This window comes from Malania oleifera, chromosome 1 (assembly GCF_029873635.1).
Source record: "Malania oleifera isolate guangnan ecotype guangnan chromosome 1, ASM2987363v1, whole genome shotgun sequence".
NCBI classification, from domain to species: Eukaryota; Viridiplantae; Streptophyta; class Magnoliopsida; order Santalales; family Ximeniaceae; genus Malania; species Malania oleifera.
Genome location: NC_080417.1, coordinates 8,004,901 through 8,021,030, shown reverse-complemented (window position 1 = coordinate 8,021,030; position 16,130 = coordinate 8,004,901). Strand labels below are relative to the sequence as shown.

Sequence of the window (16,130 nt, the reverse complement as noted above, 5' to 3'; positions counted from 1 at the left end):
TAGTTTAATGAAATGACACATATTTCATTCATTTATACAAGCATCCAAATCACTAGATGAAATTCAAATAGCCAGAGACCACAGAAATACATTGTCAAAATTTCTTGGAAAATTTTTTCAAAAATTCAAGGTTGAGTACGATCCAGAACACACCAGAATACTGAGTTGAGGAGAAAACTCATAACCTAGCACAACGGCAACTTAATTTTTCCTTGCAAAATATTCCCTTCTCTTCCAAGCCATGCACCCCTCAGCAATAGATGAAAGCCATGAAGGCGAAGGAAGAGTTTCCTCCATGGTCAACAAGTATGCTTATCAACGGGCCTCCAACTAGCTTAAGTGTAGCACTTCAAAGCTAGCTATTTATGGATTTCATAATAGGTTCTACTGTTCAACCACTATACCAGTATCTTTTGTTTGAGGCGGCCTCCATTTTTTATCAAAGACACCCGTTTTTGATGCTTTCTCATTCTCCAGTTTCTCATCAATGAGTGTTAACAGCTCTTGCAAGCCAACACCCATTATAGCAGATGTTTTGATATGTGGAACAGGTTCAGGTTGAGAATGGCAAACTTTTTCAATCATTCTTCCATCTTCAGAGTACTGACTTTCCTTGTCATCTGTTGTCTTCCAACACAGAGAGGAATCCCCTTGGTCATCCACAATCTCTTGGTCATCTCCTGTTGACAGCCAGCTCTCAGAATCATCACCCTGCTGGCCACCCATGGTCTCTATTACATCTCCCCATGAATCAGATGCAGTATTATCATTATCTTCATCATCAACAGTTTCCCCAGGTGATAGCTCAGATGTTGCATCATTGGCTTCTGCACCTGAGTAGTTGCCAGCTTCATCATCTTCACCATAGTCTACATATTCATCCGTGCATATCCCCTCTTCTTGAAGATCTATCTGATCATGTCGCAAAGTTTGGGAGATATCATATTCTATTTTTTATTTTTTTTCCTCCCTTTCCCCCACTTCCAAGTGGTGATAGGAGAAGAGAAAGACAGGAAAAGATTGCCTCAAAAAAGGAAACAGGGTTTCCTAGACAACCCAAAGAATCTATGCAAAACCAGGATAGGAATTAAGAGGGAGCAGGGGGGAAGAGAACACATACCTTGTTCCAGACTTCAATCATACTCTGGATCTTGTCTTCAGAGACTCCTATCTGATCTAGAACTTGCAACACGGCTGCCCGTTGCTCATCCAGATTCGGGGCACTGGAGTCTATTACATGCTGCAAAGATTTTTAAGTAAAACTATTACATATAAACATAGAGAGTCAAATTTGCTACAACTACACAATTCGCAGAAGCATCAAGAGTCATCTTTTATGAAATATTTTGAATAGTAAACAAGTTCATTCCCATACATGCTAATGGCCAATCTCTTGGCCAAGTAGTTTGTGCATTTTCTTTTGGAATGCCAAAGCCAAGAGGACCCTAATTGCACAGCCCTTCTTCTCCCTTTTTTGGGCTATAGCCAAAATAAGATATTTGAGACATAGAAGTAAACAACCTCCCTACACTTTCATTACATAGAGAGAGAGAGAGAGAGAGAGAGAGAGAGAGAGAGAGGAAGGGAGGGACTTTCTATCCAACACTGAAGGACATAGACCATCAGGTAGCTAACTAGGAATATGGAGGAAGATTTACATGGTCATCACATCTATCAAAGCAATTAACACACATGATTATGCGTCGTTATCTTCTGTCTTCCTCATAAAGGGTTATGCACCATTTCCTGTTGCTAGATTCTACTTAATTTTTCTCTTATGTAAAGGAGAGGAGATTGCAAACTGCAAACAATCAAGTTATAATGGCAGCTTAGAGAAGCAAAAATACTTTGAATCCAGCAAAAGAAAGGGCAGATGAAAAATTCATACCACGAGGAGGTCAGCTTCCACCACTTCTTCCAAAGTTGCATGAAATGCTTCTACTAGCTACAAACAAAATTGCAACAGAAATGAAGGAAAATAGAAACAACAATTTGTAAATGAAGAAAACTATTACAAATTTCAGTTTACCTGTACAGGCAAATCTGATATAAACCCCACTGTATCACTAAGAAGCACTTTCCTCCTATACATCACCCACTCAACCGGATCAGTGGAAAATATACTTGATTGTCACCCTAAAACTGTAGTTGTTACAATGTAATACAAAGAAAAAGAAATGGAACTAATCTCTAATCAGCTTACCCTGAAGGAAGAACAACACTTCTTAATCTAGGATCAACAGTTGCAAACAATCTGCATAAATTGGAATTTAGCACAGAAATGAAATTCTACAATACTTCTATGCCAGGACAAATCCTATGCCCTTTTCTTTTTTCCCCCAAGCTGAGGGAAACTCTAATGAAAAATCTCTGATCTTTTTTAATTAGGATAAGGCATTTTAAAGATGGAATTACCGATCATCGCTGTACATATAAGTATCCGACAGTGCACTAACTAATGTGGATTTACCCTGTAAAGAAATGTAGAAACTATATTAGGTTCTTGCGTGGCAAACAAAGGTATGCTTAAACATCCAGCCACCTACAGCATTTGTGTACCCCACAACAGCAACAGTTGCTAGACTTCGACCATCTGAGCTCCCATGCCTCCTGCGAGCAGCTCGCTGCAAAGCTCTGGTACGACGAACCTCTTCAATCTGGGACAACAAACGATTTCGCCGTTCTAAAATTCTGTAATGAATGGCATTAAAGTGAATACGAGCATACATGGATGTCACGATAATTAAAACATAGACAACAAAATGGGTATCTAGCTCTTCAAAATTTTTGCATTCAGTAGAAACATACTACAGTCATACATGAAGTACTAGCATGCCATGTGCAAACAACAATATCCGGGAATGCAGCAAAGAAACCAACAATATATATAAAGTTATGGAATGTCAAATACCTTTCCAAAGGAGCATCAAGCGTGTACAATTTCAAAAGTGAATAAAGAACCAAAGCAGCTTATTAGAAACAAGAAAGTTACAGGATTATGGACAGAATTAAGTAATCTCTTTTATTCATCCAGAGCACACACTCCTGGATTTCTGATCTAATTCACAGTAGCACAAAAACCTAGCTATGGAAGGATCAAAGGATAGAGCAGCACATTTCTTATCCCATTACATGCAAATATATATATATAGACACACACACACACAATGGAGAAAATATAGTAAGATTTGAAAATGAAATGATCAAAGAGGGTGAGTGGGCAATAGGGCACTTTGTGGAATAAAATGGCTAACAGTATAAAAGGATAACAAAAGAGATTGTTAAAGCTTGATATACATTCTAGTCTTGTTGCTTGCGGCTATGGTGTAATCTTTAAAAAATTATTGTATTCCCTATAATAGGCATTATCTATTGAGTGTTTATTTCTCAACAAACTATCGGGCTACACGTGCGAGGGAGTGCTAAAGCTTGATATACATTGTTTGCTCACAACCTAACAACCTAAGCTTTTAGGTAAAGTGGTAATCTAATAGAGATCTTAGGCAAATCCACAGGAAGATTTTTCTCAGGCAACAAAGAAAGCTAGTGGTAGAATCAAGATGTCCAAAAAGTCGTAACGACAAAAAGAATTTGTTATAAAACATTAAATAGTAGAAATATAGAAAACTTTTGGAAAGTATAAAGAAGCAAGAAAAAAGGCAAATAAATAAATAAATAAATAAAAACCATTAGTGAAGCTACTTATAAAGCTTATGATAATTTATACACTAGATTATATACAAAAGAAGAGAAAAGAAACATAGTTAAATTAGCTAGAGCTAGAGGAGAAATGCATGGATTTAGGCAATGTAAAATGTATAAAATATGAGAATGATAATGTCTTGGTTAAAGAGGAAGACATAAAAAAAATGTGGCGAAGATACTTTAATAAGTCGTTTAATGAAAACCAAGTTGAAAGCTTAAACCTCCAAGTTACAAATGGGGAAATAGACTAAAAATTTGATATTTATTCACAAAATTAGAGTCAAAAAAGTGAAGATGGCTTTGATGAAGATGAAAAGCCTCCAATTGAAGCTTGGAAATGTCTAGGAGATAAAGGAAGTGTATGGATAATTATCCTATTCAACACTATATAAAAATTAAGAAAATGTCAAGGGAATGGAGGGAATGCACATTAATACCTATATACAAAAAGAAAAGTGATATTCAAAACTGCAATAATTGTTAAGGCCTGATATATATTGGCCCACAACCTAACAGCTTAAGCTTTTAGGTAAAGTGGTATTCTAACAATAACTATCACGGAATTAAACTTATAAATCGTACAATGAAATTGTAGGAAAGGGTAATTGAACAGAGAATAAAATAATAGAATTGAGGGTCTCAAAGAATTAATTTGACTTTATGCCTGGGAGATCAATAACAAAAATTAACTATCTTCTAAGAAGGTTAATGGAAAAGTTCAAGGAAAAAAGGAGGGATTTACAAACAGTTTTTATCAACTTAGAGAAAACTTAAGGTAGAGTACCTAGAGAAGTACTTTAATGGATCCTAGAAAAGAACAAAACATGTAGTAGGTATGCTGATGTCAATAAGGATATATATATATAATAAAGGAACAACTAGCGTTAAGACTATAGATGGAGAGCCAAGAGAATATTCACAATAAGGGCACACCAAGGTTCAATTTTGAGCACTTATCTTTTTGCTCTAATGATTTATGAACTCACAAGAAGTATCCAAAATGAGATCCCATGGTGTATGTTGTTCGTAGATGATATTGCTTTGATTGATGAAAGTAGTAGCAAGGTAGAACCTAAGCTAAAACTTTGGAGAACAACCTTAGAGTCTAGAGTTTTTAAGATTAGTAGAGACAAGATATTGAAGATAAGACTAAACTTGATAATCAAGAAATCAACAACACTAGTAGATTCTGGTATTCGGGATCCATTATGCAAGTAGAATGAAAAATTTAAAAGGATGTAGTACATACTACATAGAGTTAAAGCAAGTTGGGTGAAATGGAGGACTGCTTCGAGCTGTTGTGTGATCATAGGATTCCGTCAAAAGTTAAATCTTGTTAAAGTTTTATATACATTGTTCGCCCACAACCTAACAATTTAAACTTTTAGGTAAAGTGGTAATCTAACATGGTATCAGAGTTAGTTACCAAGAGGTCCTGGGTTCTAGGCTCGTCGCCCGCATTTATTCTGTGGTATTTAAAAATTTATTGTGTGTTTAGCTTTCCACGTTCTATCGGACTGCACGTGTGGGGGAGTGTTAAAGCTTGATATACATTGTTGACTCATAATCCAACAACTTAAACTTTTAGGTAAAGTGTTAATCTAACATGGTATCAGAGCAACGGGCAAAGCCCGCGTCGACTTTTTATCTAATAAATGCATCCCTTCCGAAAGTTGGGGTTTGTGTTGTCTCCTCTACCGAACAGTACTTTGGTGTGGTTATAAATGTAGCATACCACGAAAATCTGTCTATAACCACAAGTATAGACCCTGCATCTCCCACTCTGGGCAAGTTGGTAATGAAGTCTAGTGAGACACTTTCCCATGGTTTGGATGGTACTGGTAGGGACTCCAACAACCCTTGCCCTGCAATCTTCCTCCACTACATCTTGTCTTGTTGGCAAGTGAGACAAGTTCAGGTATAATCAACCACATCATCACGCATGTGTGGCCAATAATACCTCTACTTTAATAAGGCCAAAGTGTGTTACTATCTTGGATGTCCGACCCACATGGTATCATGACACTCTCTCAACAGTGTCTTCCTCAGATCACCAGCTCGTGGCAGAAAGGGCCAGCTACCATGGGTCATCAACAAACTGTCTTCCATACAAAATTGACATGTGTTCCCCTCTTTGGTCAGCTTCATTAGGCTCTACATAATTGGATCTTTGGCTAAGTTCTCCTTGATGTGCTCCTGCATCGTCGTGGTAACAGTACTTATAGTCAAGTGTGCTACCATCTGCAAGTCCTGGGTGTCAACTTCGACTGTGTGAAGAAATGACTAACTCACGAGTTATTTGTTTTCACCAGAAACCTTGACCCAAGTAAGTAATGCCTCCACACGCGGAGACAATTTATCACCGCTAGCATCTTCTTCTCTTGATCTGTGTAATTCCGCTCTGTTTCACTAAGCTTATGGCTCTCGTACGCAACAGGATGTCCCTCTTGTAAAAAGACTCCTCCAAGGGTGAATGCATTTGTTTGCACCTCGAAAGATTTCATGACATCCCAAAGAGCAGGTACTGGATCTCTCATCATGGCTTCCTTCAAGTCATCAAAGGCTCCCTAGCCCTTCCTCATCTAGTTCCACCCATGACCCTTCTTCAATAGTTCTATCATAGGATTCGTTCTCTGCGAATACCCCTCTACGAACTTTCTTTATAAAAGGAAATTTATATAGGATGGCTATAAGACCAACCATGTTATATGGACCAGAATGTTGGGTAATTAAGGAACAACATATTCAAAAAGTAAAAGTTGTCAAAATGTTAATGCTAAGATGGATGAGAGATTAAACATTAAAGTACAAATTAAGGAATGAACATATTTGCAAACAGCTAGGAATAGCACCAGTAAAAGATAAGATACGAAAGGGGTGACTTAAATGGTTTGAGCATTTAAAACGAAGACCAAATACTGCACCAATGAGAAGGAGTGAGCTAGTTATTGTCAACGGTACTAGAAGAAGTAGGGGCGGACCTAAAATAATTTTTAATGAGGTTGTGAGGAAGGATTTAACAACTTTTAATTTAGTTGAGGAAAATGAACTTGACCATGTGAATTCATATAGCCACCCCACCATTTAGTGGGACTTGAGGCTTCTTCTTCTTCTTCTTCTTCTTATGTGTGTGTGTGTATCAAAGACTATTATGTGCAAAACTCCAACACAAGCAATCCAATGTGCTTCAAAAAATTAGAAGACCCAATTCAATAGTAAAATAATTTTCACCTTTATTTGTTTGGAGATCCCTTTATACAAGATGATTCCTAAAAATGAATCTTCAAACACGTGGAAAATAAGAGCATACTTGCATATATTCTTTGGGCAAAAAAGTAGTAAGAATTTCTTCACATAATACAATAACACCACATTCTTCAAGAGAAAACATTTAGTTTGTACACCAACTAGCAGCATACGTCATGGGTTACATATTAGCATCTACATTAGTATGAGCTGTCAAATGACAGATTTCCAGCTGACATGGACTAGAACATTCACAGCTCTTACCTATATAACTCTATCAAGGGCATGGAGACTTTTAAAAGATTAGGATCATTAGTTAAATTAGCTTCCCATATGAACTGGATGCTGTTTAAAGGCAACAATACTTTAAAAAATCCAAAATAACAGAGAAGAAATGATACAACAAATAAAAGTAAACACCATGACCAAGGAGCACCTCAAACATCTAATAGAAAGGCATCTCTGGTTTCTTAAATTATAAGCATTCATAGAGGAACAAGTAACAACAACTCCCACGGAAAATATAAACAACTGGTAAGTAAGCAGGATATCTTGACTAGAAATGAAACTTAAAATAGCATCATAGATTGCACCTTCGACGTTGAAGCTGAAGTTCTGTTTCTCCAGCACCACTAATGAAACCACGTCCACCACTTCCCCTCCTGTAATCAGCAGCCAAACACATAAAAAATGTTCAGAGAATCAATGATGAGTTCATTAATACAATACACATGCATATGCTCACAGAACAATGCACACAAAAAGAAATAGAGGCAAATCAGCCTCTACTATCAACAAACAAATGCATATATAATGATATGAGACATATTTTGAATGAGAGCCTTTATTTAGTGAGATTATGAGGACCTTTGAATGATAATCTTTTTATGGTGATTTTATGACTTGAGGATTAATCAAATTTTAAATAATTATTATAACTATTATTTTAAAATAGCACCTCATTTTACTCATGAGGGAGCCTAGTGCCTCAGACCATAGGCAGTCATGTCACCTTAAAGAGCGTTGCATTTTTACAGCACTGTTACATTGTTTGGCCATAAACCTAAGACGTCACTTCTTGAATGCTTGTTCATATGTGTGAATTGACAAGCACTAGGAAAAATTAGCAAAGTGTTCTGCCTCTCATTTGAGAGCTCTACAACTTTCAGATTATGTTGCATAGGACCAAGCAGACACAGCTGACCTCACATAATGGGAGGCATTGAGGCTTTGTTGTTGTAATTTCCCTTTGATTTTCCTAACATGCATGCCACTGTATTTATGGCCTAGCATTTGTTTCTTCAGGCAAGCAACTCACCCTCGGGCACTTACAACTTCAGCTTCTCCGGTAGCTCCAAAAGTATAACGTCCATTGGGGCCACGTATGCGCACAAGCCTAGACTTCTTGTAAATTAAAGCTGCTAATTCAGCCTGGAAAAGCAGAAAGCGCCACAGAAGTAGCTACAGTACTTACTGAGGACAATTCTAGTGGAAGACCTACTTAAAAAGTGAAAGAATAACTCCTCACATTAAAATCACACTGAACATATTACCTGCAGCTTTGCTTCCTTAGTATAAGCATGAGCATTGAATATCTCAATTATAAGGCCCACACGGTCCAAAACTGGCTTGCCCCAACCCCTCTGCCATTTAAGTCAAAATTGGAAAACTATCAATTTCCTTACAAAGATATGAGAAATAGAAACTTGAGTTAATTTGTCCAAAAAGAAACAAAACTAAAAATAAATCATGAACATGCCTCTAAATTGCGTTGTTGAACACCTGACAAAATTGCATTTACAAAAACAGCATCTAATCCACTCTGTCAAAACCATATGTTAATATTTAAATTCACAAGTATGCTTTACAAATTTCAATAAATTCACATGGAAACAAACATTTGATAGAAAAATTAATTTAGAAATAGTAAAGGCCCCTTACCTTTGATTCCACAACGTTTAGATGGCATTTAACAGTTTCTACAGTCCCCAGCCCAAAATATGTATCTGTAACACAAATGACAAAACATTAAAGATCAGCAATGTCATTGATGTACTGAGCACAATCAATATTATGAGATAAATGTGATGGGCAATATCATTCTTTATGAAATCCCCTATGTAAACACTCATAATAACTTGTGTAATTAATTTTCCTTTCCATGAAATTCAAATTACCACGGCTGTACAATTTATTCCAAAATGTAATTACAACACCATTTGAGGTAAAGGAGAGCGCTATCTTGACAGTGAATAAAATTAAGCAAACTAACACCATAATCCTTAAAATTCACCTTTCAATATCAAACCGAAAAGCAAGACACACAGTGGTTTCTTTTAATGCAGAGACAAAAGGAAAAGAGAATGATTTCTCTCCTATATTGTTTGGATAACAAGGATAAATGAAGAGAAATGAGAGTGATTTAGTTCGCATGCTGTTTGAATAACTAAACTGCTAAAGAGAAAGAAAGAATTTAACATTATTTTGCCAAATTGACAATTGATTTGTTAAATGAGTTCATAAACTTTCGTTCTCTTTTAAAATTGACGAGGCATTTCAGGTATTTTAGAAAATATATGTTACAAGAAAGTATCCTCTATCCAAATCTCTCTACTTCTGGAGAGATTCAAAAAGAGGATCATCAGAGGTTTACTCTCCCTCCTTTTCTCTCCTCAAGTTCAATGCAAACGAGTTATTTGAAGATACAGACACAGAGATTCTCCTTTCCGTTCTTTTTTCTCCAAATCACTCAATCCAAATTAAGTGGAGTTGAGCTGCAAACGTCAAATTTCAACCTGAAGCAGCGATTCCGAAATTTAAAAAAATAAAAATAAAAATAACGGGTCAATTGATCTCAAATTATCGATGACAGCGACAACATTTAACACAGCATATCAAATCACTACCCGAATTCAAAATCAAAACCATACGGCACATACAACTTTGAACCAAAATCAGACCTGCGTGACCCTTAGGGGATCTGGCCAGTGGGTTTTGAACAACAACGTGTGGGGGCAACTCTTTCTCACAAAATTCAGTGTCGAAGTAGCCATCTCGCTGTTCTTCAAGGGAATTCGCGAGGTTCAGAGCTTCATCGAGCTTCGCCTGCAGAAGGGTCTGGGCCCTGAGGCGAGGCTGCACCACCAACAGCCTCGGAGGGCTCGTCGAGTCTTTATTGTACAACGATTTGTCTTCATATGAGCTTCCATGTTTGTGTCGCGACGGCGAGTACAAGAATGACGAAGAGGAGATTGAAATAGAGGGAGGGTTTAAGGGAAATGGATACGGTGGGTCGACGGGGTCTCCGAACGGTATTCGAGTCTTGTAAAAATGCGAAGAAAACTGGGCTACTGAAGTCAAGGATTGAGGGAATGACCTTAGTGGAGTTCGCAGGAGGGAAAAGGCCCTGAGCATCTCCTCCTTCCTTCTCTCTGTTCAGCTGCGTTGTTTGCTCTGGAAATTTTGAGGAACTGCAGTTGGGGAAGAAGACCCGACGCCGGACAGGTACTAGGCTCGCTCGTGAGCCGCAGTGGTTAGGGCCGTTGGTGGTTGTATTAATGGCCGGTTGGGTCGACTAGTACATCTTGAGAATGTGCGAAGCCCAAATCTCTCTGGCCCAAACGATAAACTATCCTATTTGAGCCAGCCATATTAAATTTGAAATTATTTGAATTTATTTAAAATATAATATAAGATTAGATTAATATTTTTAAAATTTTATATAAATTTAATTTCAATTATAAAATTTAGGTTCTCAAAAATTATAATATTTAGTTATGATTTTTAATGGTAATTTTACCATGAATTTTGGGATTGATTTCATAGAAATTTTTTTTTATGTCCTTCTCTTAAGTTTGATAAATATATATATATATATATATATATATATATATATATAATGTAGATGGTAGACCTTTGAAATTTTTAAATTTTCAAATCTTTATAGCATTTGATAAAAAGCCGCAAAGTTATCTAGAGCTTTAAAATGTTACAGGCTTTTCTTGATATTTGATTTCTGATATTTATAAATGATGATTCCTTCCATAAACTCATCTTTTTTGTTAAATATCAAGGAAAGTGTGACCTTATGTCTTTTTGCAAACTTCAAATAAAATTCATCAAAATTTTAAAACCTTAAAAGAGATCAATATATTCTCCTCAAATCTCAAGGAAGGTAGCGCCCTTTTTTTTTTTTTTTGACAACCTAGTCTATTTTTTGTTCTTTTTTAAGCTTGGTTAATAACATTAGATTTTAAACAAACAATAAAAGTATTGTTGGTTTGTAAATAATTTTATAAGGTTGTTCATAGAATCACCCAACCCATTTAACACAACTCAACCCAATATAGACTGCCTACCAAAAAAGAAAAACAAAGTATTTGGGTTGTATTGTAGATTATAATTATGGTACTTCTAAAGGCATAACGGGGAAATTTTGTTAGTCTATTTTTTTGATCTTCTTCTTCTTCTTCTTCTTCTTCTTCTTCTCTCTCTCACTCAAATGTTTTTTTTTTTTAAACGACCCTTTGTACACTCAACTAATTCACCAAGATAATAGGTCCACCTCTCTACCCTTTTCCATCTACATATTAAGATATTATCTCAAATGAAAAATTGTAGCCTTCAAAACTCAAACTTTGGTCATTTAACTAAGAGAACCTTGAATTTACCACTTGAGCCACCCCTAGGGGGGGGGGGGAATTGTCAAATGCTTATTAAGAAAGTTAGATGTATAATTGCCTTATACATGTAGAGACCCAGAATAATAATAATAATAATAATAATAATAATAATAATAATAATAATAATAATAATTGTAGAGATTCGAAAAATTATAGTAACTAAATAATAAAGAAATGACAGAAAAGGAAAATTCTAAGGGGGACTCAGCAGGGTCTCGTTAAAAAGCCTAGAGTGTTCGTCAACGAGCAGCCTACTTGGGCTTGTTAGCGTGGACACGTGTCTCATCGACGAGAACTTACCGAAATAGCTGATTTTAGGGCCTAAAACTCGTCGACGAGGGTTATGTGCTCGTCGATGAACTTCCTTGTTAGACTTGTCAACGAGGTGTCATGGCTCGTCGATGAGGTCATGTGGACAGCACTCTATATAAGGCCAAAATCACACTTTTCTGCGAGAAAATTTGCATGTCAGCTCTTTCTCTCTCTAAAATTTCATCTCCTCTACCTTCTCTTTAGATTTCTGGCTTCGTTCTTTGCCCGTTCGATGATCGGAAGCAGCCACATTACTCCTAAGAAGATTTTCTTCAAGTCTGTCGGAGTATATTGTTGGTTAGGCCAACTTGAGCACTATCCCAAAATTTGGGTAAGTTGGTTGCTTTAAGTTTTATAAGGTATTTAGTATTTCTGGACTGAGGAAAATGTATTAGGTGAGATAATACTGGAGTTTTGTGGGGAAAATGTGAATTTCAGGGTGTTGAATTGGGAACACCACATGAGCAAGTTTGGTTAATTTTGTGGGCTTCTCAGTAAATCAGGTAAGGGGATAATTAAGTCAGCATTTTTCATGAAATTATTTATTGTCATACAACATTTATTTTTAAAAAAAAATACGTATGTTATAGAACTATGTTTGGGAATACTGCTGTTGAATAGGGAAATGGTTTTAATATATTTTATAAGAAAATATGATTTCAAAACAAATTATGAGTTTAGAAGGTTACTTACATTTGTGTGGTATAAGTATAATATTTTCATAAAAATTATGTTATACTAAAATATTACGATGTTTCCAAGATAAGCATGATATAATAGTTTTCAGGAAAACCATAAAAATAATACATGATTTATGGTTTTAAGAATATTATGTTTAACAGTACAAGAATTTCATGTTTAATATGTTATGATATGTCGGCGTCGGTGCAATGATTTATACGTTATGATATGACGGCGCAAATGGCGTAATTATGCACGTTATGTCAAGATTCAAAAAAATATTATCATATCATGTTTTACTTTAAACTATGAAACTGCTATGTTTCAATATCATGAAATGTATTATATGTTATCAGAACCAGGATGACTTAGTTTAGTTTCATGAAGTACAGTAGCGTAGTTATATGTTCACGATTATGTTTATGTTAGTGCTATCACATATCTCAAATAGAGTGTAGGAGATGGCAGTCGATGTGGCTTTATGGGAGTGTTATAGTTCTCTTGATAGTTCGGCACAGGTGGTGTAATGACCTGGAGAAATTGTGGTGTTTTAAATAATGATAAAGAGAGGGAAAATAGAAGTTGGAAGGGAAAATAAAGGGGCAGCATTCGCGTTCGTCGACGAAGTACCGAGAGAGGGTTTTAGGTGATTCTGAATTTCGTTGACGAGGAGAGAGTTCGTCGACGAGTCTTCTTCTTGGCATTGTCGACGAGATGACGTGGCTCGTCGACGAATCCCAGTGTATAAATAGAGCCAACCTTCATTTTTTGGCCATTTCCGGTGCAAATACTCCTCCTTCTCTCTCCTCTACGCCCCTCCTCCCTTCTCTCTAAGATCTCGGGCCGATTTTATGCCGGTTTGATGATCTGAAGCCACCACGACGCTCTTGGGGAAGTTCTCTGCAAGTTTGCCGGAGCGGATTGTCGGTGGGGATGAATTGGAAATCATCCCTAATTCAGGGTAATACTTTCTACTCTGTATTTGGTTTCTTGACAGTTGTAGGAAGTGTAGTACGCGTAGAAATATTAAACTTTAGTTCTGGGGAATGTCGTTTTCAGGGTGTTGGACGAGGAACCCTGCGGGTGCGAGGCTGTTTGTTTTAGGGGTTTTTCAGGACTCAAGTAAAGGGATAAACTAAGCTAGTTTCTTATGAAATATATATGATATTAAAGCATTGGATTTTAGAAAAATAAATATATTTATAAATACACTATGTTGGGAAAAACTGCTGTGAATGATGATATATTCAGATTATACAAGAAACTTACTTTGTGTGGCATGAGTAAAATTTATGGTAAAATACTGTCTTCTGGGAAATGTGAAATGTTATGGAATCTATTATGGATATGTTTGCCGGCGTACAGGCCGTGCTATGGATATGTTTGCCGGCATACGGGCGGTGCTATGGATATGTTTGTCAGCGTATAGGCCATGCTATTGATATGTTTGCCGGCGTATAGGCCATGCTATTGATATGTTTGTCATTGTACGGGCTATGCTATTTATATGTTTGCCAACGTACGGGCTGAGCTATGGAAAAATATAAAATACCGACGTACGAGCCGATGATTTTCATGATGATATATATATACATGCAAAATGATGTGATGATATTGATTTGGCAATGAATAATATAAATATTCATGTATCACAGTTTCATTGTATGCTATATATTATAAGGATCTGGTTGGCTTGGTCTAGGGTAGCACTTGCACAGTACCAATGCTATGTGTTCATGATTCATCATGATATTTGTGTTAATGCCGCTGTACGGAGTGGTGTGAGATTGGATGGTCGATGTGGTTTTAGGAAGTGTGAGCACCCCTGGTGTACAGACTAGGTTTGGCAAACCCATTAGACTTACAGACTGTACTTTTGACTTATCAGTGGTCAGGCCAACCATTATCAGGTCCCGCCTTCGGGCCACACAATCCAGTCATGTGGGAGTAATATATGACAACAGCCAGCTAACTTGCTAGGGTTGTTTTGTATTATTATTTATATGAGATGAATTATGCTATAGAAACCATTATGTTCTACCATGTTTTGATTATACATGTTTTCCCAGAAATGATATATATATACAATTTTACTGGTTATGTTTATGATTATATGTATACCATAGAAATGCTCATGTTACCACACACTAGTGTTAGTTTATTTCCCTTACTGAAAGGTGTTTCACCCTAAAATTTTATAAACATTTTAGGAGCCCCTGATAGGAGAGCGGGTAAAGTTCCGCTAATTTAGTACTGTTGATCTGCCATCTCTGAAGGGTAAGCTTTGATAGGGACAGATTGATTTTGTGGAAAATGTCCCTAGGTCTTTCTTTTGGGATGTATATACTTAAATACAGTGGATGTAGTAACTCTGGTACTGTGATGGATGGTTTTGTATTTATGATATTATGATTGTATGTTTCCTGCTGCTTAGGCTTCTGTTAGGTGTTTATGATGTATCCCTGGTACCTATAGGTCCAGGTGGATTATGATCTGCTGTTATTACATGGTTTTTATTGTATTACGTTAAAAAATATGGAAATTAATCAAGCCGTCACAGGTGGAACAGGCCCATCGTACTTACACACCTATGTTTGACTTAGCATGGTCGGCCAGCCATTGCTAGGTCCCGTCTACGGGCCACACAACCCTGTCATGTGGAGGGTAAGACATGACAACAACTAGCTATCTATCTTGGGTAATACTTTAGTATGGTATAGTTATATAAGATGGTTTTTCTGTACAGAAATTTAGTATGTTAAACTATGTTATGACAAATCATGTTTTATTAAGCTATGATACAAATTGTTTTTGCCAGATATTAATTATGTACTTTTTATATGTATAACACGAAAATACTTAAGTTGCCACACATTGATATTAGTTCATCTCTTTTACTAAGAGGTGTCTCATCCCAACATTATAACCATTTCAGGAAATTCAAGTAGGATGGTGGATAGAGCCCCGCAACAGTAGAAGTTGACCTAGCTACCCTGTCAGAAGGGTAAGTAGTTGAGCTAGGGTCAGATGGGTTTTGGATTGAGACCCTAGGACACTTTTTGGTCTTTTTTGGATGATTGTATATTTATGACAGATTCAATAGAACTCTGGTATTGTGTTTGGTATTGTATTGCATGTATGTAATTTATGTTTTCCGCTGTTTAGGTATCAGAGATGTATAACATGTATATCCCTGGTACCCATGAGTCCAGGTTGATCATGACTTTGGCAGTTTAGCAGGTTATTAGGATTAATATAAAAGCAGTTATGTGAAAAAAAGAATATATATATATATATATATATATATATATATATATATATATAGTAAAGTTAAGCAGGTTGTTACAGTTTGGTATCAAAGCCTAGGTTGTTAGGTTTTGTAGACTCTAAAGTGCAGTAGAAAACAATACCAAAGTATAGGAATAGATCAGGAATTTAGTGAGTCACTGTTGGGGAATGAAGAAGAGTATTTAGGGTTTTTTTTTCTGTGATTGGGAAACAAGA

The 16,130-nt window shown here is 36.4% G+C and overlaps 1 protein-coding gene across 1 annotated transcript; it reads right to left on the bottom strand.

Annotated features, from left to right (window-relative positions):
- LOC131165621 (GTP-binding protein At3g49725, chloroplastic) lies at nt 1–10,561 on the bottom strand. The gene is made up of 13 exons (XM_058123571.1): nt 9,912–10,561; nt 8,893–8,957; nt 8,711–8,773; nt 8,505–8,594; nt 8,270–8,382; nt 7,545–7,613; nt 2,547–2,691; nt 2,416–2,471; nt 2,204–2,254; nt 2,030–2,084; nt 1,889–1,945; nt 1,121–1,240; nt 1–912 (listed from the first exon to the last, which is right to left on the bottom strand). The coding sequence occupies exons 1-13, from the start codon at nt 10,363–10,365 to the stop codon at nt 385–387; spliced, it is 1,866 nt and encodes a 621-aa protein (XP_057979554.1). The 5' UTR covers nt 10,366–10,561; the 3' UTR covers nt 1–384.
- Between the last annotated feature and the right edge of the window lie 5,569 nt (nt 10,562–16,130).

What these genes read in the sequence shown, in the direction of transcription:
- LOC131165621 (XM_058123571.1), bottom strand. Translation starts at nt 10,365, where the DNA reads ATGCTCAGGGCCTTTTCCCTCCTGCGAACTCCACTAAGGTCATTCCCT. An exon ending in TAAACGTTGTGGAATCAAAG is followed by an intron (nt 8,774 to 8,892) that starts GTAAGGGGCCTT and finishes TGGTTTTGACAG; the next exon opens with AGTGGATTAGATGCTGTTTT. An exon ending in TGGAAGCTGACCTCCTCGTG is followed by an intron (nt 1,241 to 1,888) that starts GTATGAATTTTT and finishes AAATCTTTGCAG; the next exon opens with CATGTAATAGACTCCAGTGC.